General features: G+C 39.3%; 1 protein-coding gene across 2 annotated transcripts in view; it reads right to left on the reverse strand.

Annotated features, from left to right (window-relative positions):
• Window positions 1–27,605, reverse strand: part of VMP1 (vacuole membrane protein 1) — a 66,023-nt gene that overhangs the window by 23,303 nt on the left and 15,115 nt on the right. For both annotated transcript variants that reach the window (XM_026861396.1, XM_026861397.1), the window contains 2 exons: window positions 18,323–18,490; window positions 13,498–13,629 (listed from right to left, as the gene is read on the reverse strand). In XM_026861396.1, coding sequence (XP_026717197.1) covers window positions 13,498–13,629; window positions 18,323–18,490 — 300 coding nt within the window. The remainder of the gene's footprint in view (window positions 1–13,497; window positions 13,630–18,322; window positions 18,491–27,605) is intronic.

Genomic DNA, 27,605 nt, shown 5'->3' on the forward strand with positions numbered 1-27,605 from the left:
ATGTTCTTATACATCATTTAAATTCTGAACTATAAAACTGACATAATTTTCTATGCCAGATTAAAAAAAAAAAAAAATCTGTGATAAAGCCATTTATCTTTTTACACTCCTTTTTAAAGTAGTAACTTTTCTCTAGTACAGTGCTTTAAAAATAGTTAAATTCTCAAATTAAAAAAAAAAAACAAAAACAACCAAATCAGAATAATTCTATTTACCATGCTTCATGTTTGAAAATATAACCTAAATTAAAACAAGCATTTCAACTTAAAGTGCCAAATAAATGAGTTTTCCTACATCTTACAGTGGGACATTTTTAGCCACAAGAGAATATAGAAGATTCAATAAACTTTCTATATTAAACTTTCTATATCTTTTCTATTCTTTAACTTTCACCAGGAGTAACGTCTTGGGATCATGAAATGTCTTACTGGAAAAAAGACTAGATGAATTATTCACTCTGTTAAAAACTTGTTCCTGCTATTTTTCTGTTGAACTCCTAGGATACATACAGTGTGCACGAGTGATTAAAACCTAATTCTAGTGAGGCTGACACCAAACACTTGAACTGCTGTTAGTAGAAACTGGTCTAGAACACACCTACATGACAACTAAAAAGATGATTTTTTTTTTTTTTGGTAAAGGAGTGCAATTTGACACAAATTGTTATAAATAACAACACACGACGTTCTATTAGTGAACCAAGTCCAAAAATCTTGCAGCATCGAGGGCAGTTCCTTCCCAAACTAAAACTCCCTCAATTATTATTTCCAAGTTAATAAACAAAAGCGACACAAGGCAATATCTGATCACTAATAGGGGTCAGTACTGATACACACATTTAGTCCCACTGAGGATTTAGAAACTGAAAAGGAGGCAAGACTCTTCTGCAGAGTGTGATCACACAGCTAGCAACAAAGGAAATAAAATTTAACACACCAGGGAGACAACAGGTATTCCGATTCCTTCACCGAATACCAAAGTAGAAAAGTAGAATTTCTCTACCAATTAATTTAAAATGAAAAAGTGTGCTCAAGTGTAACATTGTCCTGCCAACCACAGATTTTGTTCTTTGCAAAGGTGAACTGAAATAGCAGTGCCTTATGTAGGAATTTCTTAAGATGTCTCCCCCTGTACTCTGCAACAAAGCTGAATGTGACCGTGATCATTTTCAGTTCCTATTTTGTTCACCATTTCACAATGCTCACGGGGTTACAACAATTTTCACTTTTATAAGCCAACAATTATTGTTTGGTTTTTTTTTCCACAGCTCCATAGACTCAACTATCTTCAGCACAAAACACTACAATCCCATTATTCCAACAGGTCCATGATATATTTCAATGGAAGTTGTTTCTATTCTAATTTTAACATATTGACCCTCATCTCAGACTGCATTGCTAGTACGTTCTTGTATTAATTTTCACAAGCTGGAATTGCAAACAAACTCTCTAGCAAGTGACCTATAAACTAATGCTTGCAGCACAGCTGGTTTAATAAAATATACTATTATAATTATATATGGATTGACTGCATTACTGTAAGCACAGTGCACCATTTTTCATCAAATTTCTTAAAAATAAACAGCTCCCCTCAACAACATTTTTAGACTGCTGCAAAATGCAAGTCTGCCTTAAAGTGAATATCTTCCCTCCAGCTAAAAATCAAACAATTTTTGTTATAAAACCAACGATGAAAGTGTTGAAAAAAATGTAATGAGCTTGTCTCAAAAAGAAAAAATCAAAACCCAAACCCAAACCAAAAAACAACCCAACCAAACACCCAAACCAATGTTGGGGCAATTCTTCTCACCTTATTAATTCATAATTTTTTTATTTTTAAAGTTATTGCTCAGTTTGCTTCTTCTTTAAGTTTTTTTTACATTCATTACCTATGACAAAGTACTCGATGGAAAGCACAGACACAGTTCTAAAAATTCCAGTCAAGAACTTCTAATTTGTCTTTTTCTAACTTTCTAAATAAGACAAAACATATATTCAGGGTTTTTTTTTTTCCCCCCCTATTTTCTATTATCTAATGTAATCATAGCTAGGAATAATTTCCATGGCTATATGCACATCAGGGTTGCAACAAAACTATATTTGCAGTCCCAACATTTAATTTAAAGAAAACAAATTCAGAACTACTTCTGTTCGGTTGCTTCCTTAATTTTTGCTTGTCCAATCTTTGCGACATCTGCAATAATAAAAAAACCTTAAAAGTTTCATTTCTCAGAGAATACAAGCATCAGTTTCACAACTTTTACCTATTTCACAATACAATTTTTTTCTTTTATAAGCCTGCACAGGGAACAATCTTTTCTCTACTTCTTTAAGCATTTGAAATAAAAGCAAAGCAACTTTCATAATGTACTACTTTAAAAAAAATAAAAAAAAAAGAAAGAGAAAAGACATAAAAGTTCAGCTACTTACAGGCAAAACATTTTCCCCCAAAATTAAAGTATCTAGACTGGACTCGACTCTCAGCTAATATGATTCATTCTTTATAACATTTCAGGATACTTTAGCTCACTATGTCCCGTTCAAAGATGATTTGTTTTTTGGGTTTGGAAATAGATTTCCTGTGACTGCTACAATACAGGCAAAGGAAGGTTAAATGATTAAACATTACTTCATTGGGTTAATCATCAGATCTCAAGAATTGGAATGGAAATAAGAGGCATAAAAAGGTCAGTGCTGAAATACTGATTCACAAGTCTCAGCTGGCGGCTTGAGGAAGTTTGCTTCATATCTGCCTTCAGTAAAATGGCACATTTTATGGATACCAGCATTTCATTAGCACATGTTGCAAAAGCAAAAAAAAAAAACACCCAAACTTCCAAACCTAAAGGGATATGATTTTAAATATACATTTTGGTACAGCTTTGAGTATGGCCAATCTTCAAAAATACCTTTTTCACATGGACAATCCATCCCTAAAAAAAAAAAAAGCCCTCCTTCCTGAGAGAGTGAATGGACAATCTTAACTACCAGGCTTCACCCCATCCCTCTGTTTTATCTTCTTTCTATTTATAATTTAATCTTTATTTCTTCTTTCTCCCTTCATTGTAAAATAAGTTGCTCAAGCTCTCCTGCATTTGGGTGAAGAACATCTCACTAGATTTAGTTAACAAGCTTGAGGAAGGGAAAAAAAAAAAAAAATTGTTGCTCTTTTCTCTCTGTAACACTGATTTATTATCAGAAAACAGAATGGTCACAATTTATTGTTCACATTGGAATTGTGAAGCCTCTTTTTTTCTTAGAGATTGCTGATGGATCCATAGCAAGTAACTAGCTGATGGTTACCAAGGAGCTCTGCATAATCAGCACTGGATTGAATCCCACAGTCCTTACAGAAACAACCCCTGAGACTTCGACAGAGGAGAGTTTCTTGAAAGATGGCACAGCTGGGCCTATAACAATCACATAATGTAACAGTTTAAGTTCTAATATGAAGCTGCAGTGTGTTTCTAGGAGCACCAAGCAAGCTATGATCCCTATCACAAACCAAGTCTTCCCCCCATGCAGCGGTGATGGGTCAATCACTGACAGATATCATCCAGAGTTTGAATTATTTGAGGCCCAGAAAAACTTTTCCTCTATCACTACCTATTTTTTTTTTTTCCTGCTGTAAATACGTCAAGCACTTTACAAATACATTGGTAATACTGGTATATTGGTGGATATAGCACAAAGAGGAAGGCCGGTAAAGAAGGGAAAGAGTATATGTGACTAAATTCAGTCATAAATTCATAGTGTATGCACTCTCCACCAGTAAGAGCAGACAGCGTCTTAATGTAGGATCACTCCAGCAGGATATCCATTACCTAGCAGATGGCAGCCTTAAGAAATTCAAAATATATTTCTGGAAGGCTTAGGAGGAGTTGTGCAGGTTTGTTGCTCCAATAAAAAACAGGATCACGAATGAACATTAAAAAAAAAAAAATACAAAGATCTGAAGCGAATGTGTTGCTGTATAGGTATTCATCCTAGCGCCAGGAAACTCCCCTGATGCAAATGTGTAACTTGCATGTGAAGAACCGGACAATCCTCCAAGGTTTAACATTATTATAATATTTTCTTACTAGAAAAAAAAAGTTTAATTACCCAAATAACCTGAAGAGAATTTTTTTCCCAAGATTGAAGACGATGTCTGAAGCTACCGTCTTGGATTATTAAAATGATAAATTCCTTAACATTCAAAAAGCTGCCTACAAAGACAGTGCTCCTTTTTATGTAAAAATCCGAGTTATGTTAAAAATGAGCTGCACAATATTTTGTTTCTTCTGGCTTTCTATTACAACACAATGGAATCAAACACAACTTATGGGAGAATGACCATTTGTGGTTAGGCAATGAATTCTAGAATTTCAGAGGACTGGGAAGAATTATTAACTCATTGAAATAACGTATTAACTGCAGAAGAGCAGTTTTAAAGAAGTCCGTGAGCTACCTACAGGCTGCGAGGTTGCCGCATACATCCGTGCTAAGAAAGCAAGAGATCAGCAGCGACGTTTAACGATCGCAGGCTGGACTTGAGGAGAACAGAGATCAAGATACAGTTGACAGTCATTGCCTATCACTGCAAATAGTTCATTACTCAGTGACCAAAGAAACCATTTCATACCTCTCCCTGCAAGACATCAAAGGTAACAGATCTCATGAGTAAGGTTGCAGTAAATTGCCAGCAGGAATATTTTGATAGTGGTTCCTGGTGGTACTGATCTCCCACCCCGCCAGCTGCGATGACTCCCAACATCTATCCGTGTACGGAAAGGGCTGTGGTGCTGGGTCTCTGTCTAGCTTTCTCTAAAATAATTCCAGCTTAATGCAAATAACGGGTAAACTAAAAGGGGATATTTCCATCCCGAAGCCTGGAGAGAAGAGGGTGGGAGAGGTAAGGTTTAATCTTACTCATCACTTGAAACTCTGGGAAAGGCAGACCCTGTCTTGGCAATTGGACTGTCAAAAGACAAAAAAGGATTTCAAGGATGTCTGAAGGCAGCCAAGGAAAGGTGACACGTCTAAGCAAGCAGTGAAGTTCGATAAAAGAAAGGCATTTACATACGATAGGTGTAGGACAGATATTCCAGATTAAAAAGACCGGTTAAAATTCTAAACTTGGGAAGAAAATAAATTTCACTTCACAAGAAGTCTGGGTTTTCCTAGACATTAAATTCTGGAAAAAAAAAATAGGGCAATTATATGGACAAGTTACAGGAGAAAAAATACATCCATGCTGAAAATAAAACCACAGTTTTAGGAAGTTGAATATGAAGACGACTGAACAGCAATGAAACGGGGCCCTTGATTTCACAGGCTTCACCAAAGCACTGTGGGAAGACAAGAGAGCAGCACCTACAAAACCTCATTAAACGGACTATGTCAGAGATCTGCGGACTTACAGCTAGTAATATTGCAAACCATCATTCAGAGTATTTGTGGGCAAGGCTGAGCACACAGTAGGTACTACACAGAAATCCCAAGCCAACAGGAAATCAAATATACAGGTGAATTCTTCTACTAGCCGTTCCCAGGACAATACTGAATACAGCTTGTTGAGGGAAAAGCACAGATTTATTTCCACATCTGTTTGTGTTCAAATCCTTGAGGTTGGTTGCATGTGAAGAGGTGACGCTGCAATCCACAAAGATAATCGTAAAGATGCTCATCTTTGGGACTTTGTAAACTCAGACATATGAGTAACTACTATGAGCTCTTGCGCCAGAAAAACTGAAGTTTTTCCATAGAAAACACAGTTAAACCTATTGTCCTCATAAACAGATTTTAAAACTGCTGTGAGAAAACAAAGAGTAAGAAGCCACAGAGCGAGCTGTGTACGGGGCTGAACCCTTTGTAAGTCGCATGGAAGCAGAGTGTAACAGAGTGAAGTGTTCATTCCAACAGCAAGCTTTGCTTTTCCTGGTCATTTAATTTTAACCTGTCTCGGAGTAAAAATGTGAAACTTCCAAGTAATGCATCCATTAGATGGTAAGTAAAACCTCCCATTAACGTGAGTAAGAAGTCAGCCTGCTCTGGATTAAACAGACTATTACCATTAGGAACTTCCAGGTATTTTCTTAATTTTACTAACCGACTGTATTATGGCAAGAACATTTTATTTCCCTCACTTCTTCCTCTCCCCTAGACCCTGAGGGGAGGGGGAAGAAGCAGCAAATGCTTCTTCATAATGAAACTAAAGCTCCTGAGATTGGAGTTTAAGACTGTTACAATCCAACACCATGCTCAAGTTTTGGAAGCGATATATCACAACGAACACATTGTAGAGCTCCACGGGCTAGTAGGCACTCTCAAACTTCACGTCAACATTTTTCACAACTAGAACTGAAGCTCTCAGATTTCTGCATAGAAAGTCCTTTTGCTTCACGCTGTAAGAATAAAGAAATTTTGTAAAGAATAAGACACAATTAAAGGAAACAGTCTGAAGGAAGAGGAAGGAGCATGTCCTTTCAGTTTATCAGATCTGTCCCACAGAGCAGTAGCCCTTTTAACCACATCCCCTGCCACCTCTACTCCTCCATTCAGGTCTGTGCAGTAGAATGAAGCTACATGTCCCCCTTGACATTTTTCAGATTTTATACTGGTGCACCAAAGCATGAAATAAAACTTAATATTTCTTTGCTTGCTGAAGAACTACTTTCTGTTCACATTTTGCAGAAGACTGGCAGTGAGCAGACCCTGCAATCCAGTTCACGGAAGAGAGCTGTCAGTTTGGCATGTCAGAGAAGCAGCAAGGCTGTTTGGACAGCCCGGCGTTGGAAGAGATTACCCAGAGAGGTTGTGCAGGCCCCAGTCTTGGAGGGCTTCAAGACCAGACTTGACCAGCCCTGAGGAACCCGAGCTGATCTCACAGATGACACTGCTCTGAGCAAAATGTTGGAATAGAAACTGCCTCAGGTCCCTTTCAAGGTGAATTTTTCTGCGATTCCATAACGAGATACTAGCAGCCACCTACAAGAAGAATGAAGCAGAAGAACATCCTATCGCTCTGGTTCCCACACATCAGCCATTGACCTCTGTGGCCTTTGCTTCCACAGTCGAGAGCGTATGCTGGCACTGCCTCCACCAACGTGCTGGCTGCCTAAAATACCACTGTAGCTGCACAGCGAGTGCTCATTTATCTCAAAACTACAATTGCAATTAGTTACTGTGGTCACAGGTCTGCCAATCTACTTACAGTGGCGTGATTTTTTTTTTTTTTTTTTTTTCAATCCAGTACAAGTTATCAAGTCCTATTTTTGTGTGGTTTAAGATCCAGACTTTGTAAGGAAGGTATCATGATTGCTGGAATGAAGTTATTGCTTTGCTTTAGCTACCATCATCAAAAAAGGAAGCAGCTTTTAATAACAGATTGGCCTTTTCAATCTCTGAAAAAAAAAAAACAAAAAACACAGCCGGAGTCACCAGCACTGAAAAAAATACACTGCTCCTGCCCAGAGAGCTTCGAAATAAATTAAGGAAATAACCCCATGCACACAAAAATCACTTGTAGAGTAGAAGTGAGCAACTTTTCACAGCTGACAAACCCTTTTGCACACACAACTCTTCCTGCTCAGCCTAGCCAGCAGATGTGCAGTGCTAAGCATACCTCTCGCTTGTTCTCCCTGGGAAGTAGCAGAGGTTCCCAGACAGCTTAGAGAAGTGGTCTGCATACCAGACTCTTGTACAACACAGATATTTAAACAGTGTCTGGAGCAGGAGAAAAAAAAAAAAGTAGCCGTTTTCTTGATTATGATAACCTTAATTAATTTCTATCAGTTATTTAAGGCTCTCCTTGAAAAAAAAAAAACCATTTTTGAAACAATTTATTCGACTCAAACTTCTGATCACTTATTGGTGTCTCTCAGAATACTGGGAAGTGAAATATCAAATATTTAGGACCAAACCATTCCCTTAGAAACTCGTGTCAAGCACCTCCAATGCACACAGAACAGGACGTGCAAATGCTATGGCAGAGTTCAACTAACTGCTTCCCCACAACCAGGGTGCAAAGGTGGTCTGCAAGGTTTCCTTCCAGTAAACTTGGTGACATTCTTTCTGAAAAATGTTAATTTCTGTTGTAAAGCAAGAGATTTGTTATCAAAAAAATTCCTCTGAGCTAATACCCCAATATCGAGTGAAAATATTGCAAAGTTCGTCCAGATTTCCTCAGTGATCTCCGATTTATGTATTTACACACTAACCATTAAAAAGACAGAGGGCCACGTAAATGAGTTTTAGGGAACAGACTTATCACAGAGAGCTGGGCGAAGAAGAATGTGAAAAAGTCAATTCTAGAATATCACTAGCAAACCCAACCTAACACTCACTGCTGTTTTTTCCTTATCTGTTAGCAGGTGTGCAAATGAATAGAACAATGCAGGCACAAGACTGCCCTATTTATTCTCTTGCCACTGTCCAGAGAAATCCAGCAAGGAGGTGGCTTACACATTTGTTACTCACAGCTCCTATTGTCTACTCTCTGCCTCTATTAACTCTTTGTTACCTCTTTTCTCAGGAAGTCCTCTGTAACAAGTTCCCTTGTTTAAAGCTTTCGCTGACTCGTTCCAAAGCTTATTTCAACTCTGTAATTTTGCAACACAATTTAAAACTAAGCTGCCACTTAAATATATTTACTGCTTATTACGTTGTCTGTGGAAAAAAACCCACCACACTTGACTATTAGCTCAGTTTGCCATCTCACTCTCAAGCTATCGCATTCATAGGAAGTTTCCGAAGAGAAGCTTCGAGGTTTGATTAGTTTTGAATTCCCATTTAATTACGGGCCAAGATAAAAGAGGTAAGATAACTCCCCTACGTCTATTACAAAAAGGAGGCATCAAACTACAGGAACGCCGTGTGTGAAGACAAGCCTCCTGGTGGCCACCCCTCAGGCAGCCTAGACCAAACCCCAGCAATCTCCTTGTACAGCACAATTAATAACGAGAGGAAGCTGATGAGGGAAGGGGATGACTGGAAGACTCAGTGAGAGAAATTATGAACGGAATTTGATGTTGCATTTACACAGAAAAAAAAAAAAAAAAAAGAAGTCAAGGTTTTCCATTTACTGTATGTGACTCGACCACTTCCATTTTTATGATAACTGCTTTACAAAAACCTGCCTGTGGTCTGCTTTAACTTCTTTTTTCTTGTACTGAACACCCTTAAAACCTTTTGATTAAACAAGCCAGCAGGAATTCTTTTTCAAGCAGAAACTTATCAGATACTAGCTGTTAATCATGGGAGAGATCCATTTTTAATACGACCATCTTCTTTTACACCGCTAATTAAGTAACATTTTGCTTATTAGTTGAACCTAATCATTCCATGTGAATTAAGTCACAGTGTCGTGTCAGAACACAGTGCTTGGTTCTCCAAGTTACCATGGCTGGGCGTGGTGGCGTACTTTTGTTCTGCTTCTGCAAAGAGAAACCCCACATGAAGACGTGGAAAAGCAATCCAGCTCAAGGCACCAGACCTTTCGGAAAGGCTGGGAAGATGGGTTTAACATGCGTCTAACTGTCACTATCGAACAAGTTCAACAGCTTAACTCCTTGCAGGCAAGACGACGGCTCGGGGAGCAGGAAGTTGTTCGGTGGAGCTCCTGACGCAACGCAAACCAAAGCAGTTGCAGCTTAGTTTAATACAAACCCTCTTGAGTCCACGTTGACAAATTCTTTAACAAGCCCTGTGGTTACAGGGAAGCTGGTTTCAGTCTGAGTCACTCCTGTTCAAACAGTTTACTGGAAATGGAGGGGAGGGGGAATTTTCAGAGAAGTCATGTGATGGCCAGACAAACCACAACCAGTAAAGGTTCAGTGGAGTCAAAAACAGGTCCCAGCAACAACTGACACTCAGTGTGCAGATGGCACTCAATCATTTACGAAGGAGTTGGGCTGGGTCTCAGCATTACTATGGGTTTAACCCTTTTTCAAGTCTGTATTCTTCCAGAGGCAGGACACAGTTTGGAAAGTAAACAAACAGCAGTGGCTGATAGTAACATAGGCAACTAGAAAATATTTTTACATGGAAATTTGGCTGTAGCAACACTACACAGAAGCAAAGCCCAATGTGTAAATCATTAGTTCTTAAAAATATGCTACTTAATGAGTCCAAACACTTACAGTCATTAAGGATTAGATATACAGTAAAGATAGTAATACTTTCTCCTCTAGGCAAGTAGTACCATGATGCAGCAAGGGCCCACGCATTAAACATTATCAGTAAGTACCTTGAGGGAAGTTGGCATTAAAAGCTTCATTTTCACCAGAAACCTCCGTCAGCTTTAAGTGTTTCAGCATGACAGAGAAAAGATGAGAATACTTAACAATCAGCAACTATTAAACTGGCAAAAAAAAAAAAAGTCCCCGCACATGTGCGTGTAGACATGGAACTGTATAAAAGTATGCTTGCACTGTATTATTACCAATGTGCTGCCCCAGCACTGAGGAGTAGATTCACTTCCCGTAATTGAGAGGTTGGTTTGAACGGCTGCGCTGGAGATACTCCCCGTGGCTAAAAAGGGAGCTCTGATAAAAAACTCCTCTGCTCTGGAATTCGACTGGAAGAGAGTTAACAGCGACTGAGATACCGTTTCAAACATTTATAATTTTTGAAATACTGCCTTAAGTATTAACAACTCAGAGCGAGTTGCTCTGTTCCTATAGCATGCTGGGCTCTGCATTGTGTGGAGCTGTGAGACAAAAAAAAAAAAAAAAAAGAAAAAAAAAAGAGCCCTGTTTGTAAACCACACTCCTTCTCCAGGGCAAAATCGCTGGATTTTAACAAGAGCAGCCACAAGGCAAGAGAAGCTCTGACGCTCCCAGTGTGGAACTGGGACTAACTCCCTGGTGTGCACACGCAGAGATGCACGGAAAGGAGAAGTGAGCGTTCCTTTAAAACGAGGGGCTTTTTCTGAAGTATGCTAATGGGAGTACAAGGCAGATTTACACATCTGCGGGCTAAGGAGTTTTCTTAAAACCCAGCTCAAGGAGACAGGTCACTTAGATGTGAGATTTATGATAGAAAATCCATCAATAGGCTCTTTAAAGTAAATAGTATTTTAATCTGTGTAACTCTGGGGCACTAAACCTTCAAGCTGTTTAATCCTTTTATTTTTTTTTTTTTTAAAAAAAAAAAAAAAAAGTGCCAAGCTAGCAAGCGCATTCCCCCTCACAGATCCTTCAGGCTGGATGTTATATTCATGATCTATTCCCACATAGAAGATCCTCATCTGTTTCTCAAAATTACCATTGTTTTTGAGAAATAGCAGCGACAAGCTTTCTAAACAAAACACACGCAGGCAAAAACGTCAAGCCATTTGGTTTTGCCTTGTAGGCATCTAGCAGCTCAGCAGAAGTAGAGGGGGAAGCTATTCTTCAAAATCTAACACACCCATTTTTCATGCCTTTCAAAAAGGCAGGATGAAGTGAGACCTTTACACTGAAAGAAGGCTCCTGTCATTTGACGTCAAACATTTGTAGTAGTTTCCATGGCATAAGACACTTGTCACATCCCTCATGTTTTCTTAAGCATAAGGCTTCGACTCGTAAGAGTGGGAGAAGCTGATGTAGGTAATAAAAATTGTTACCGAGCAATTTAAAAATAGACATCAAAACTGCTCATGAATAGCAATTACAGAACAAAGAGTGATAAGCTATGCTGAAGATTGGGATTTACTCAAGGTCATAGGAAAAGGCAGGCCCGTCTCCCACAGACATCTAGCAAAAACATGATTGAAGCCAAAAGCAAAAAGGAAGTCATATTAGCAAATGGAAAAAACTGAATTGTCAGTTTTATGAGCGCAATACAATTTAATCGGATTGTCAAAGCATCATGTTAAAAGAGTTTTATAGAAACCAAACCACAAGTGGAGTTTAAAAAGATTTTTTTTTTTTTTCCTGGCTATCCATCCACAAAACAACATGCTTCAATCCAAATTCAATTGCCAAGAAAATAAAAATCAAAAGTACTGGTAAATAACACCATCATTTTTCTTAATTAATTACACAACGCCGTTCGTTTACTAAGGGCAGTCAATACAGCTAGCTATATTTTGGCCTGTCCTGACAAAATGCTCTCTAGCAAAAACTTTTCTTCCCAAGAATCCTTACTGTGCGCTCTGGAAACCAACTCTGGCTGCTCCCACAACTGTACACGCATATAATTTGCTGGGAGAGTTTCAGTAAACACAGATAGCATTTCAACTCTCGAGTCATGTATTCAACTGGTTTCGGGCTGGGGTTTTTTTGTGTGTGTGTGTGTGTTTTTTGGGGTGTTTGGTTTTTGTTTTTTGTTTGGGGTTTTTTTGTTTGTTTTGGGGTGTTTTTTATTTTTTTTACCACAGCTTGATTTTTATACATTTAGGGGTTACTTTGCAAAGCAAAGACTGATGGTTAAGAGTAAAGAAAAAAGCAGATTCCCCCCCTGCATCTTTAAAGAAATAGAAGAATTTACTATTTACAATAGCAGAAACACCCTTTGGAACTTTCTAGGTGGGGGGAGCTCTTGGGAAACACAGGGTTTACTGTTAGTATTACTAGATTGCACTCAGTATTTCCAGACAAACCACTTGCTTTCATGGAAAAGCTTCATTCATTTTTTGAAGAGAAGGAAAAAAAAAATTAATGGATACATTTGTATCAAGAAAATACCCTGGCAGAGCAGTTTAAAGACAGCAGTGCATGGTAAATAGCATCTGCTGTTTTTTTAATAGCAGTCTCATGACCTGTTTCAAATTAGTGGCTGACAGAACAGGGTAAGAAGGCAAAATACAGAAGAGAAATTCAGTGGCAAAGAATTTGAGGGAAAAAAAATGTTTAATCTCTTCAAAACAGTATCAATAAACTTGTTAAGAGGATGCAAACTCCTCACCCAAAAAATTATCTACGATAACATCTGACTGATGCACAGCATCGGTTGCAAACTATGCTGTAACACAAGCAGTATTTAATCCATCAAGAACATAAATGACAAGAGCAACAAAAAGGGATTCAGAGCGGTTTGGTTGCATTTTCGCATCAGGAAAAATATGTTTCCTCAGGCTGATGAATGGGTCACGCACTGGCCCCTGAGGGTGTTAGTGGCTATGAAGGCAAATGTCATCCAAAGGGGATGAGCTGACTGAAAATCACCTCCCAGCCCAGAGAGGCTTTAAATGCAGATATACCAACCATAATTATGGAACAGCACCTCCTCTGTCTCCTGTTTGTTAGCTCACTTTCTCCCTACTTTTACTGTGCTGTTCTTGGAAGTCTAAATAAATGCAGTATTTATATCAAATGCTTTATCTGCACTACTGTATATGCTTCAGCAAGTTGCATTCTTGTCCTCCCATCACCAAAGGTGTATCTACCCAGGGGGATCTTTTTCAATCCCTGGGAAGTCCCTCGTGAACTCACACCAGCTGATTTTTTGCCCACTCCCATTTCATTGGAATGGTTATTTACTGCATCTAGTTGTTCTGTGTTTTATTAATTCTGTTGTTTTGCACTGTTCTTACTTGTGCAGTCTCTGCATGTTCCAGCATCTCCTCAAATTCCTGGTACTCTTCATCATCAGGTTCAGCACCAGAGAGTCGGGCCGCCCTCGCCATAAAATATGGAGGCAGCTCTCCAATGGCTGTGCCAGCACCCTGGGAAAAAAAAAAAAAAAAAATTCTGATTTATTTTCATGTTTATTCTTAAATAGGAAACATGTGATATGCACAGTCCCGTGGACATTTCAAATTATTAAAACTGATGAGAGCAGCTGCTTCGAGGAGTTTGCTTTTATCCACCAGGTTGAAGTTCTCCCCATCTCAAACACAGCACTGTTCCTTTGAAACCCCGCTTCCCCCCTTTTTCCTTGTCTAGCACAACTCGGCTTCTCCCAGCGCAGACTATCACGCTTGCAAGTCAGCGGCTCCCAAGTTGTGGTCTGCGAGGTCAAAATGACAGGATCTGTGCATCTCTGGGGCCCTGCAGCGTGGCGCGGTGCCCAGCCCCGGCCGGGCTCCAGGCAGGGCCGGGGGCCCTGCTACCCCACAACACCCCTGACTCAGCACGGCGCTGCCATCTCACCCCACCGCCTGATGCCAGACACATTTGCCGGCATGTGACAGCCTTTGCTCCTGAGCAGACTTCAAAATAATCTGGGAAACTCCTCCCCGGTGCCGTCATGGAGTTTACTTGTTCAGTCATGAGACTTTGTGCAAGTGTTTACTAGAAAACAGGCTCAAGTTTTAGTGCAGCTCTGAGGAAGGAAAATAAGGTTAAGCAAAGCTTGATCTCGAGTTTTCTCTCTCCTTTAGATGGAATAAAGAAAGCCAAGAGAACTCGAGATGAAAGCAGGGTTGCTTTCTCACCACAGGAAAATTATATTTGTTTTCTCAGGACATCAAATGACTCATTTCAATCTTGTGGGTAAATGCAACTTCAGTTTAACCAAGGGAAAAAAGAAAAGAAAGGAGAGACTACTAAGCTTGAACATATGGATAAACAGAGGCTAATGAAACAGGAACTTGGGACTAAACTCAGGATGGTTTAAATATAGGACAGGTAACAGGACAATAGCTGGGCACCACACTGGAAAAGTGCTAAAACTTAGCTACATGCAGATGGCTTTTCTCTCTTAGGGTCAGTAGTAACAAACGCTTTTCTATTCTTTTGAAGCAACGTGAAAGCTTTTCAATTTCCTTTGTTCCTGCTCTATATGCAGCTGCAAGCAAGAGAGAATTCCAGCTGCTGCGGCTATTCCAAATCAACAGGTTGCGGTTTTAAATCCCGTCGCGCTTTGCAGTTACCCAAACTGTTAAATTCTTGGTTTAAGCATATAAAGCGCACAGCCTCATATGTTTGTGCTCTTGTTTTCCACGGAAGAAAAAATTCAAACGAGTACAACAAGATGAACTTCATTAATCTGCCTCTTTCTGGCACAAGGGTAGATAAGCCTGAAAACAGTAGCAACAACGTTTCAGAAAAATTAACTTGAGGTTATGTTCTCAGGGTGATGCAAGAACAAAAAGTCACATTGCTTCTCCAGGCTCTGCCAATTTGCTTTGGCTTCATTTTGTTAACTGAGGAAGAAGGTCTGCATGCATGTACTGGACATGAACTTTCTTTAAATTGGCTAAGTCACATGCTCATTATTACAAAACATTTCAGAAGTGCAACAAAAATCATATGATTTCATGTCTGCTGGAGATAGGTTCCTTAAGTGCATTTAAAAAAAAAAAAAAAGCAGCAATTAAGCGACCCAAACCAGTAACTATTTAACTGTTTTTTTGTAACATTAGCTGTCCATTTTCACCATTTAACTTTGAATGCCAATTTACACCGCAATTCCTTGAACTAACAACAAATTGGAAAAGCAAATGCTGATCAAAATCCTTTGACACAAATACAGTCAAAAAAGGAAACTGGGAAATTACTCTGCTGGAAAGAGTCTTTTAAAAAGATTTTATCCTGGTCAGGACACAGGCCGCCTGTTCTGCTAATCCTGAGCAATTAAATATTTTTATTCTTTCCCCTTATTTCTTGTAAAAAACCAAAAAAGCTGCAACGCATTAAAAAATGTAGGGCACTATTGAATTCCTTGTCCCTGTGGGATGAAAGGCTGTGAAAACTGGCATACACCTAGCAGATTGTTTCTGAGAGTCCTTCCGCAGGCCAGGACTGGCGGAGCCAACTTTTATGGTGATTGAAAAAAAGGCATCATTTTAATTTCACCTAATAATCCCTTAGATACAGCGATATTTAATCCTCGTAACACTCATTATCAGCAAAAGTGGCTATCACTGACATGCAGGGGACTAGTAATGATTTTAATCTCTGGAAAAAAACTACCTGGTTTAAAGTTGGCTGAAACAGCCTCTGATGGTTTTGTGATCTGAATCAAATCCCTTGTGCAGATAAATCCCCACATTCAAACCTTGCAGGATACTTAGTCTGGGCAGCTTTATAGTCAGAGGTCTGCAAAGCCCCCACTGGGACCGACCTGCTTTCAACATTTCCCATGAAAACTTATATTGCTACCACCCTCCTGTCTCCCTCCAAAGAATCAAGGAGATTGGCCAGATTTCGTTTTGGAGTCTTCCAACATAATTTCACTTTACAAGTCTAAAGGAAACAGGCTGTTGGGGGTGTTATACCTATTCCTCACAGGGCTCCATGTGCTGCGTTAGGAGCACATCTGTACACATCCAATAAATCCTTTTCTTTTGCATTTATTCTGTGTTTATCATAACTTCAGATTTTAGATCTCATTAAAAGTTGTTGATTCCACTTAAAAAAAAAATTTTATCAACTCATTCAATCATACCCACATTGGGAATTAAATTTAATATTCCTGATTTCAGTTTAAAAGTAGAAAATTAATTTCAATTTTTTTAAACTAAGGTTTCAATTTGGAAAAATAAAAAAAATCAGCCTTTTCACTGTTACTTTGCTGTTAAGTGGACATTTGGTTTAAGAGTGACAGAATCAAAAGTCAGTTTCTTCAACGGCTTTCATAAAAAAAATGAACTGGAATTAGGACAAAAGAAACATACTGGAAGAAGCAGCAGCAATTGCCAACTTGATTTGGCTTACAGGAAATTAGCAAGCAATGTTTATGTACTCATGAAACATTCCAAGAAAGCATAACATTACACTAGACACCACTGGTAGACAGAGGATGCTCCCAAGGGAAAATCTAGTGGAGACAGAGTTCAGTGAAAAGGTAGCTGACAGTGAATGTGAAGGCGAGAAGAAAGAAAGGGGGGAAAGAGCGGGATACAAATGTTCTGGCTCAGTCCTATTCCCTTGACCTTTCCCCAGCCCGAACCAAGAAACCCAGCTCCAATGTGAGACTGAAGGTACCATTTGTTCTCCCTCATGGCTGCTCAGAAGGATACAAGATTTCAATGCTTGCAGCTCTATTAACTCATTTCTAAACTACTTAATTCTCATCATAGCTCAATTATTTTCATGCTGAAGATTAAGCAATGGATGTTTACCCCAAGCTACATTTTTATTTTGCAGCCCTAGAAACGTAATTGTAAATGCCATTTTTATGACTCTGGTTTCCGTTAAACAAACTTAAGCAGAGGGCAACGACGAACAAAATAAAAAGAAATCTTATATTTTTAGTCTTATAAAGTATTTTTATGTTTAGCTACTTATCAAGCATTCAGGCAATTCTGTCCTTAGAAAGAATGAAATTTAAGATGTACTTTGCTTCTTGAGAAGGCTCTAAGTCCATTTTCTCTGGTACTATTTTAACTTTGGTACTGCTACACATTAGTCTGTAATGCATACAACCTAACTGGAATTTCTGTAAGCAACACAGCCCCTGATAATTAAGAGTTGTAGTGACCAGTTGCCTTAATATTCCTTCTAATGATCCAAAAAGATATAAGAGGGTAAACATCAGATACCATGTATTTTCAGAATTTGCTCTCTCTCTCTCCATTAAATTGGACAACCAAGAATTTAATAATGAAATCGTCAGCTAAAACAGGAAGCCAGCAGTAAAATAAAGTTAATTTGGCATGCAGTTCATAGCAGATGCATCTGTGTAAACTGCAATTCAAAATAATCTACACGTAATGAAAAAAACATCTGAGCTGAACAAAATCCTGCAAAAATCAAACTTCCATAAAAAGCTGCAGAAGGGGGAGGAAAAAGAAAAAAAAAAAAAAAAAAAAGGAAAATGGAAAGGAAGTTCCAATGACAGCGTTTCCTAAGACACCGATTCACTTAAAAGCTAACTTGCTTTTCTTGTTTTGAGTGAAAAGTTTGCCATAATGGAAACAGGCAGAGAAAGAGAAATAAAACACATTAAAATGTGCAACGTAACACTCTCTTATTTAATCCAATCTATTGATGCAACCCAGAAAAACATTTCAGCTATGATACTAGGGCCTGAGTCCTTCATAGGAGTAACTGCAACTTCACTCAAGTTACAGGCTCAAAATTTCTGCAATTATTTATTGCATGCAGTGTTAAGATCTGAGAGCTGCAAGATCATTTTGGGATGCAGACACCCTTTCCAAAACTTACCTTTTACATCAACAGCTTTGAAGTACGTGAATAGTTACTGCTGGAATCTAGAAAAGTAGTCAACGCTGCAGCTGATAAAAGATAGCCCAGTCATGTCCTGTTGCTTCTTTTTAAAGGTCATTAAAACCATCCAGGGCTAGAAGGTTGATCAGAAATGCCATCTATTTACACTACAAATACACATGTCACTGCTGGCAAACTGTAAGCCATCACTGTTTTGCTAATTCTGGAATTTTTGTGTATTGCTGGACGCAGAAATTAAGTACATAAATTAAACTTGCTTAAGTGTGATAAACCAAACCTTACCCACATGCAGGCCTCCAGCCTGACTTTTGAGATGATAGCCCACAAAGAGATGGATCCTTCAGTCGTCTCCTCATCAGGGCACATAATTTGATCCGGGTAAGGAGGCTCAGGAAAATTAACTGAATTACATTCATATGCAGCAAGGGTAACTGATGCTATGTGTGGACCCTGAAAAAACACAAGTCAATTTCAAATAATTTTTATTATAAATAACATAAATGCAACATTAAAACACCCCATTTGTCCCTGATGCAAGGAGTTTAGGCTAAAACTTAGTGTTTCTCACTTCGGCCATTAATAATCTTATATATGTAAAACGTTGTGGGTTGGTTTTGTTGTTTGTTGGTTTTTTTCCATCTAAAGTGCAATATTGATCTAGTAATGGTCTTTCAAAAAAAAAAACCAAAACCAAACCTTCTTGTGATCTGCTAAAAATGTTAAGGAGCCTTTCAGCATCTGCCATACCACTGTACAGTAGTCTGAGGTTGCCAAGGAGAAATAAGAATCCTTATTTCTTAAAACCCAGGCAAATTTTCAAAACTTTAAAATATTCTCTTATTTATGGCCTACAGCTTTATTAGAGCAGGTGTTTTCCCTGCTGTTGCTTTTAGAGGATGGATACATTTAAATTTTAGCTTATTTTTCAATGACTAGGACTTCATAACATCTTACAGTGGACCTTCTTAAACTTCTGGATCTTTCTCCCCAAAGTACGTACTTAATTTTTGTGTCAGTTTTTCTGCATATACAAGAAAGTAACCTTACTGCTGTTTGTTAAAAATGGTTTGAAATACAATTCAAAACTTAAATGTTATTTAAATGCCATATAATTGACTTAATTCTAGTCTCCATCTTACATTAAAAGATTGTTTTGGACAGAGCTCCAAACGAGCATAAAGTCTATCAAAAAATTTAACTGCTACATACCTAAAAACCTGAAAGAATCGCCATTATTTTAATACAAAAGGAGTGAGAAGCAATGCAAATAGTCTATGGCCTGAACACTAGACTTTAGCTAAAAAAGAAGTCACTTTGCAAAAGGTCAGGGAAACACATTGTCTGGGGAAGAAGCAGGGGGGGAAAAAAAAAAAAAAAAAAAAAAAGAGTTAAACTAAGGTTTTTTTCATAAAGTCGCAGATTTAAATAAATTTTAAGGCTTTCTTTAGGTACAGAACAGATTACACAAACCTTAACTTCTGCTATTAATTATTTGATGGGTTTTGACGTCTTGTTGGGAAACATTGTCAACAATTTTCTTCTACGTTTTTTTTCCTCTAAATGAGTCATGTTTTATGAGACCACTAAGGGAGCCTGATAGCCCCCACCCAAATTAAAGCTAAATTTATTACAGAAGAATGACGGAAAGTGTGATAGACCTCAGCACTGCTGTTCCCCTGCACAAGGCTTCCAAAGCTCACTTTGAAATGCAGGAGCCGCAGAAATATTCAGAGGACCCTGCAGGCTTCATTTGCACATTAAAGGGTGAAATTCCACAGCAGGTCTCACACAAGAGGTGAAGCTTTTTTTTTTTTTTTTTTTTTTTTTTTTTTTTAAAAGATTTTAGTTGGGTTCACTCAACATTTCAGGGTCCCACTGAAGAGACCAGAGCACTGGGCTTATGCAATTACATTAATTTTTTAGTGGCAGTGAAAAATAGAATGTTGAAAAAATAAGTTATATTTTGCTGTATGACAGCTGAGACTACTTTTGTCATACGCAAACAATTCAAAACAAATTCTCCTGGCATACAATTGGTAAGAGACAAGCTGCTCTGATACCAAGCAAATTCTTTTATTTATTCCTTGTTACTTTACAGGAGACTAACTCAAAATGCTTTGGCATAACTTGGATGATAGGAATACATAGATGTAGCCTGCTGAGATGAGGCAGTGTCTCTCACAAGAAGTAAAACTGAAAAAAAGAGGGGATGCAGAAATTGATACACCAGAGTGATTTTGATATGGAAGGGAGAACAAAGAATGGATGAATGAACCAGTAACATACACCAGTGGCGTATCTACAGGCTCCAACGACAGTTAACTCCTTTTTGGTACTTGTAGCAAGATCATTCCTGTTGCCAGCAGCTTCACAGCTAAACAAATAACGTATCTCTATTTTACTCATTGAGGACAGATGCAAAGAGAGAGCTGAAAGTTTGCTAAAATTGTAAAATACATTTATGGCAAATCTGGGAACTTCTTTCTCCGCCATACTCTGAAACATAGGGAATTTAATGCCATCCCCTGCTTGCCCCTCCCCAGTCCAACAGCTACCTTGGGACAAAAAAAAAGGTCTCAAGCCATCTTCCTTAAATTAATGGTTTTCACCTGCAGAAATTTGCAATAAAATTCTCTTGAATAGCAAATTTGCATGGAGGAAATCCCAACACCCCCCTCCCCTGTACTTGAGTTGCAAATGACTATTTCCTATGTTCCCTTGAGAGTTAAGGGTAAGGTTGCTGCCAAGGCAGTGAGATACGGAGAATCAAGAAGTAGGGTTTTCAGTTCCACAAAATTTGGAAGGCAAACCACACTACATTATAACTACAGCCAGCTGCGGCGGGAGACTGTTAGTTTCAGTTTTATAATGGTAAGAGATAAATTTAATTGCTACTATAGCAAGGCCCCCAACCCCCTCGCAAGGTTTCAGTGATGGCGTTACCGGCATTTCTTCTCAAACTGCACACAGGGTGCGTAAAGAGGATCGTACGACCTCAGGAGAGCAAGCAATGACAAAAAGCCTAACTGGAGACTGCTGCACAAGCTTCTTGCCATAAGCTGCTTCTCTCAACAGAGCTGCCATCCTTGAAATGGCTTAATGGTCTCAAAACATTGCCTCCTGTTAAGGGAGCTCTCCCAGTCTCAACAAATGTCTGCAAAAGGAAAAATTTTACAAGTAGCCAATGGAAAAAAAAAAAAAAAAAAGGCATTTCACAAAGCAGCTGTAAGAGGCCAACGAGCCACCTGAAGACTACGCCAACTGAACATAATTCTTCCACTGCAATGTAAACAATTCTATAATGGAAAAAAAGTTGGGAGTTATGGAACCCACAGAAGCCACATTTTAACTGGAATAAGAAATAAAGCATAAACGGTTCATTTAGAGTGATGAAGTGTGGAGTACTGGAACTCAGAGCCAGCCAAAGGAAAGCAGAACAATCCCGTGTCCTCCTCTGGCAGCAGCGCCCAGCTGTCCTGCTAGTCAAACGGACAACGTCTCACAGCTTGGCAGCCTGCGTGCAACATCTCCGACATCTGCTTTTGTTCTAGCTCAGCTCTGAAAGCTTACATAGAGCATTAGACTTTCACAAAGCCCTGGTTACCAAGCACCTCCAAACAATAGTTGGCTAAACAGGACCATGGTTGCAATGAGGGGGGGGGGATGGAGTGTGGGAGGGTCACTGAAGGTTTCATAAGAGAGGTGCCATTTGGCTTTATATTTAGCAATAGTGATGGTTTAACTCTGAACGGGACAGGGAACCAGCTTCAAACGGGCTTTAGGTGCCACCTTTGGAAAAATGACATTCAATATACACTCGGATGTTTTCTCTATATTCCTTCCTGTGCCAGAAGGATTAATTCTCATACAATTTTTTTAATCCTCTTCACAAATACCTCCTCCTCCACCCTCTCGTCCTCCTCCTCTGTGTGGGTCTGCAGTAAATACTCAAGAGCGTTTCGCCTCTCTGCAATAGCTCAGTTTATTTCAACACTCTAGGAAAACCTCTAAGATATCCCCTCTGACTCCGACTGCAGCTCTACGTTTGAAAAGGGCATTTGCAAAACTATTTCAAACCCTGTCATACCAGACAACAAATACTAAACCCAGGCAATTTAGTAGACGTGCTGCTTGCCAAACCAGGAAGAGTCGCTGAAATTCAAGGCATGTAAGATCCTGAACACCAACGGTCTTTCCCTCTTTTTTTTTTTTTTTTTTTTTTTTTTTTAAATTGCAGGAGGCACTAACAAGGGCTAACAGAGAAGAAATTGAGAAACATTCTGCTGACTCGGGTAAGAAACATTTGCTTGCCACTACGGACGACCAGAAGGAGCCTGTGGTTAGGCTGGAATGAGATTTGTTAGAAGTATCTGTACAATTTACAAATCAAACAAGACAAGATCTGGTCATTAAGATCAACATAAATCTATTTTTTTTAGCAATAGTAATTTAGGGGAGTTGGAAATCCCTATCTACACAACCCTAACGTCTCATAGAAGGTAACCTCGAACTCAAACTCACAGGCCTTCAGAGAAGTTCTAGTTCAGTGATTGAAGGCACCCATTAGAATAGACACTGCTAATCCTCAGAAATAAGTTACTTTAAATGCTGAAGTAATTAAATTTATTAAGTTTTTAGACAGTATAATCTTTTTAATCTATAAATTATGCTTGTAAATTTATCAGTGCAAGCAAAGCCAGCAGGCTTTGTAAAAAACAAAAAAAACCACCAAGAAGTTAAAATCCTTAAAAACCATGCTGATATGTATCATTCTTACAACAGAAATGCCTTTATCGTAAGGGAAAATGACTGAATATCCAATTAAAAATGAATCGTATTTCACATTATTAATCATTTTGTGCACCTAGACTGCAAACACAACTAAAGCTATGAACAAACTCCATATGAAGTGCTGGTTTCTCACATGCCCCTTCACAGAACAACCATCCTGCTGAAGTGTTATGAGCACAAGAACAACTACATCTAATTTTAACCTTTTATTTTGGGGGAAGATATAATTTTAGACCGGCTCTAACTTAGAAACATTTCACAAAGAAAAGTGATATGTCTGCCAGCAAGAAAAATATTACACTGAAATCACTGCCGAACTTAATGCACTAAAAATCTGTTTTCCTCCATGGATACACTGCTTTTCATACTGGGTTCAAGACTCAGCCCTTCCACAGGGGGGAAACATGTCATGCAATATTTGATTAAGATAAATTGGAAAAACAAAAGCTTGCTTCTCATGGGAAACATCCTGCAAGCGTTGCCCCAGGCTGCGACTCATCTCATACTTATCTATGAAGTCACTATACCTCTCAAGAAAGTTAACACCAAGTTACAGCATTTTTTTTTTTTTATCTCCAAGAGCAGTGGACAACTACCCACAAGGAAAACTGCTCTGTGATTAAGAGGGAAAAGCTTGATCTGGAGGTGGCTAGTAAATATGTCAATCTAGTCTGTCTGTGTTACAAGATTAAAGCATCTCGTGACTGTATATAATGTCTGGTATGTGGCACTGGCTGTAAAACGGGGCTCAGAATGAAGAAGGATCCTGTACCTAGAGCATCCTCAAGTGACACAAACATCCATCAAGCCGTCAGGGATAGTTTTAGCAGACCATCATGGCATGGATGTATTAATTTTACAATCATCTGTCTCTTAGCAAGTTTCTATTCCCACTTCAGTCAAGCCTTGCCCACCATGCAGAGCTGATGGAAATTCCAACAGATGAGCCACAAGCTCTGAATATGACTGAACAAGAACCACCGAGGGAGTAGGCACATGGTACCACTGCATGCATAACAGGGCCACGTCGCTACTTTGAGGAGGAGTAACATGAAAAGCAGATGTTTTGTAAGGCTGTGCCCACGCTACTTTCTATAGGAGCAAACAGACTCACGTCAGGGAAAGGCACAACTGGAAGAATCCAAGTTTATACTCTGGTGCTGACAGAAGACAGAAATAATCTGTCAGCATTCTCTCCTTGCCCTTCCCTAGCCACCCACTTACTACTTCTGAAGAATAAATCACAGCATCTATTCAGATTGACACTAGTAGTGATGAATGACTTTAACATCTCCAATTAGAGATCATCTTGCACTGTTATCATTATTTCCAGCCTGTTCAAGGAAACAGTGATGCGAGAAGTATACACTTCAGGCTGTGCATCAGAAAAAAAAAAACCAAAAAGAGCAGAAACTCCAAGGGAGCAAACAAGGAGAAAGCACAACAGAGTTACAAGACACAGAACTAGTGACAAGGCAGTTGACAGCAGATAACAAAAACAAGGCATCAGCATCGAGAAGGTAAAGTCCATCAACCTTCAAAAGGAAGAAAAGGGTGTACTGATCATCTCACTAATTCCTCAGCTTGGTTCAAGTTCAAATCACTGTAGCTGGCCAAGACGCTCAATACAGCTTAAATATTAATATGACATCAATATTTTGTGGACTCCTGAAAAGTCAAAGCAAGGCAGCTAATCCTGCACAAATGGAGGCACTTCTCATTAGCTGTTTATTGCCACAGTTCCAGCTTTAGATAAACTGTCCAGACTCTGACGTACAGCACTCTCAGCAGCACTGGAAGCCATACATGGTCCTCGCAGTCACACCATTTGGGGCTCTGACTCACGAGAATCCATGGCGGGGCGATACGGGAGGTTATTGCTTCCAGCTGCTCCCCCAGCCCCTCGGAGCAGGACAGCCGGACCCGCAGCGCCCGCCTGGCACTCGCCCAGTAGAACTGAAACCACCATCAGTTTCAACTCCCAGTAACGGGGGCTTGGGGCTCAGTTCAGTCTCCCAGACTGAGCTGCAGCAGTTGAAGGGATTGTTCTTCCACAGCATAATCTAAACCAGAGGCACTGCTTTTATTCTCTGCAGGTATCCATTGGTACCTGACACCTACAACACCAACGGGTGCACTCAGGGGGACTAAGACTCCAAATGAACATTTTTCTCCTTGAAAATACCATTTTTAATCTCAGAAATTTTTTTTTAATGCAAGCCAACCACCGGAAGATTTAAGAAACACCCAGGTTACACAACTAATCTGGCAGCAGTGTCCAGTGTAATTCATTGGACCCTTCCAGTTCATCAGTGCATTATTATATCAGTGCTGCAGTTTCACACAGAACAGAGCCCACTGGGCTGTAAAAGCAGGAGTTCCTATCAAGAGATGGTTAGCAGAAGTGACTTAAAAAAAATTTATATGTTGATTCAAGGATTCCAGGATGTTTCAGTTCATTGTAGAAAGCCTAGGACAGCTGGAGGAAGTAGGTTTAAAGGCATGAAGGAAACAAATGAGAGAGTAAGAGTCACAAACAACCCTCACACAAACAGGATCCATTTCAACTTATTTTAGAATTAATTTCTGTCTTCCGCACCCACATGTATTTTTCTTTTACCTACCTTAAGTCAATAGCAGTAATCTGAGCACAGGTATTAGACAGAACCATTTATTTCATTTGTTTCAGGCTTGCCAGTTGACACGTGAATTGAAGAACAGTGTGGACTGGAAATGAACACCTCACTTCACAAAAATAATTCAGTGCTGGGAAGGGGAGCACTGCTGTGCCCTCCCCACCTGGCTGAGGCAGCTCAGCTTTTGTTTCTTACTTTTTCCTTTACACACAAAACCCACAGTTCTCTGGGTTACCCACACTAAGTTTGAATGATCCACATGGAAAGAGCAAAACTTCTGAAGCTGACAATCACTAGGAAAACTTCTGTATTAAAGTAAATAAATAGAGGAAAAAAAAAAAAGTTATGTGGATTTCCAAATTATTCTGTCTCCTTCATAAAAGTGGAGCAAGCCCTGTTTTGCGAGGTTTTCTTTTTAGAAAAACTTCAGTAATTTTACCATGAGTCTCCTTACAAGCTCAGCTCCTGGAAGCAGATAAGTAAAAGGAATTATACCCGATTTTAAATAGCTTTCAGTAGTCCTGGCAGGAAACAGGTTTTTTATTTGTGGGTTTCGGTGTTTTTTTAAAATTATTTACACCAACAACTTTTTTTTTTGGTTTTGTTTTTAAAACTAATGGGTTCATTATTGCATAAGGCATCTGGATTTTAAATCTTCAGATTCTAACTTAAACCAGTTCAGATAGAGCCAAAACACAACTCATTTCAGCTGCAGAGTACCACACTTTTGGGAGGCCAGAATGCGACCCCTCACCAAAGCGAAACCCTGGAACCAATTCAGAACAAAAGCAAGCCACTGAACCCTCAAACCCAGATAAATTCAAAGTGTCTCTGAAGCCAGCACTGTCAATAAGGACACTGTCTTTTTCATCCACATCTTTTCTAGGCAGTTTTCTGTTCTTTTTCATGCCCTGAAATTATTGCCGTGCTCTCTTCCACTCTGCTACAGAACACCCCAGCAAGAATGAAGTGACAAACCCACATATTGCAGTTCTGAAAAAATGCAAACTCTTGTGTGACCTCCGCACACAAAACATTCCTATTGTACCTCACGTTTCCTGTTTGTGCTAGTCCACAACCCGGGCGACCAGCAGAAACCTTTTCAGCAGTTGCTCCACTTGGCTCTATCAGCAAGCAAGCAGAGATCCATATTTAAGAAACAAAAACACAAACAAACGCAAACAGCCAAAGCTCCCTCCGCACTTTTGACCCACAAGGAATTCGCTCCCATTCAACCCCCCCCATTACAGATTATAACAGACCATACACAGAAGGGACATTTATCACCCGCTTCTCTCGCAAGGCTGTTTGATAGGAATTCTAAACTGATTCTGTTTGCCTCGGTACATCTTTTGCAATCCATTTGCCAGAGCTGAACTGAAACCGAATCACGAGGCTGCGTCGTCCCACCCCAGCGCTCCACCTAGTGTCCCCCGGCCCCCCATTCATTTCATCTTGTCTCTCCAAGACGTACAAACACAAGACATTCCTGACGAGTTACCCTCAGTCATCTTCTTTTGGTAATTAGGTGATTCATGCCGTTTATATTTTAATATACGGTCCATAGAAGAGAAAACATCTCGGGCACTAAGCAAAAAAAAAAAAAAAAGCTGCATGCTGCTAAAAACAGTATTTAGAGTCGTTAATCATAATAGTTGTATTTCCTACAGAACCACATCACGATTACTATTTTTAAAATGTTTTTAAAGAATTGTGAAAAACCTTTAATGGACTTTGGGAAAATAAGCCAGCAGACTTGTTTTGAAAGTGTCAGAATAAAAAGGATTCTTGGAAGAGTGGCCTGCTTCCCTATTGCTGCGCTGAAGATCTGCTTCGTGCCAGCCCTTTGCTTTGTGCCAATTTGCAGCATAAGAATTGTTTCCAAAAAAGCCATGTCAAATTTTACATTTAGGGCCGGCTACAACTAAGCAAGCAGCATTAAACTAGGAACCAATACAGCAGACAACATTCAGACCCTTTATAACAAAGTTCCTGAGTCACAGAAACAGCAATAAAAAGCCTGTTATCACACTAACAAAACTGACCTCTCCCTCCTACACCGAGATGTATGCTGGAAGAACGTTCTGGTGACCCACAAAATCCAAATCGGATGTGAACCAATACTAACCAGAGGCTGT

The sequence above is a fragment of the Athene cunicularia genome (genome assembly GCF_003259725.1).
Source record: "Athene cunicularia isolate RWA chromosome 19 unlocalized genomic scaffold, athCun1 chr19_part1, whole genome shotgun sequence".
NCBI classification, from domain to species: domain Eukaryota; kingdom Metazoa; phylum Chordata; class Aves; order Strigiformes; family Strigidae; genus Athene; species Athene cunicularia.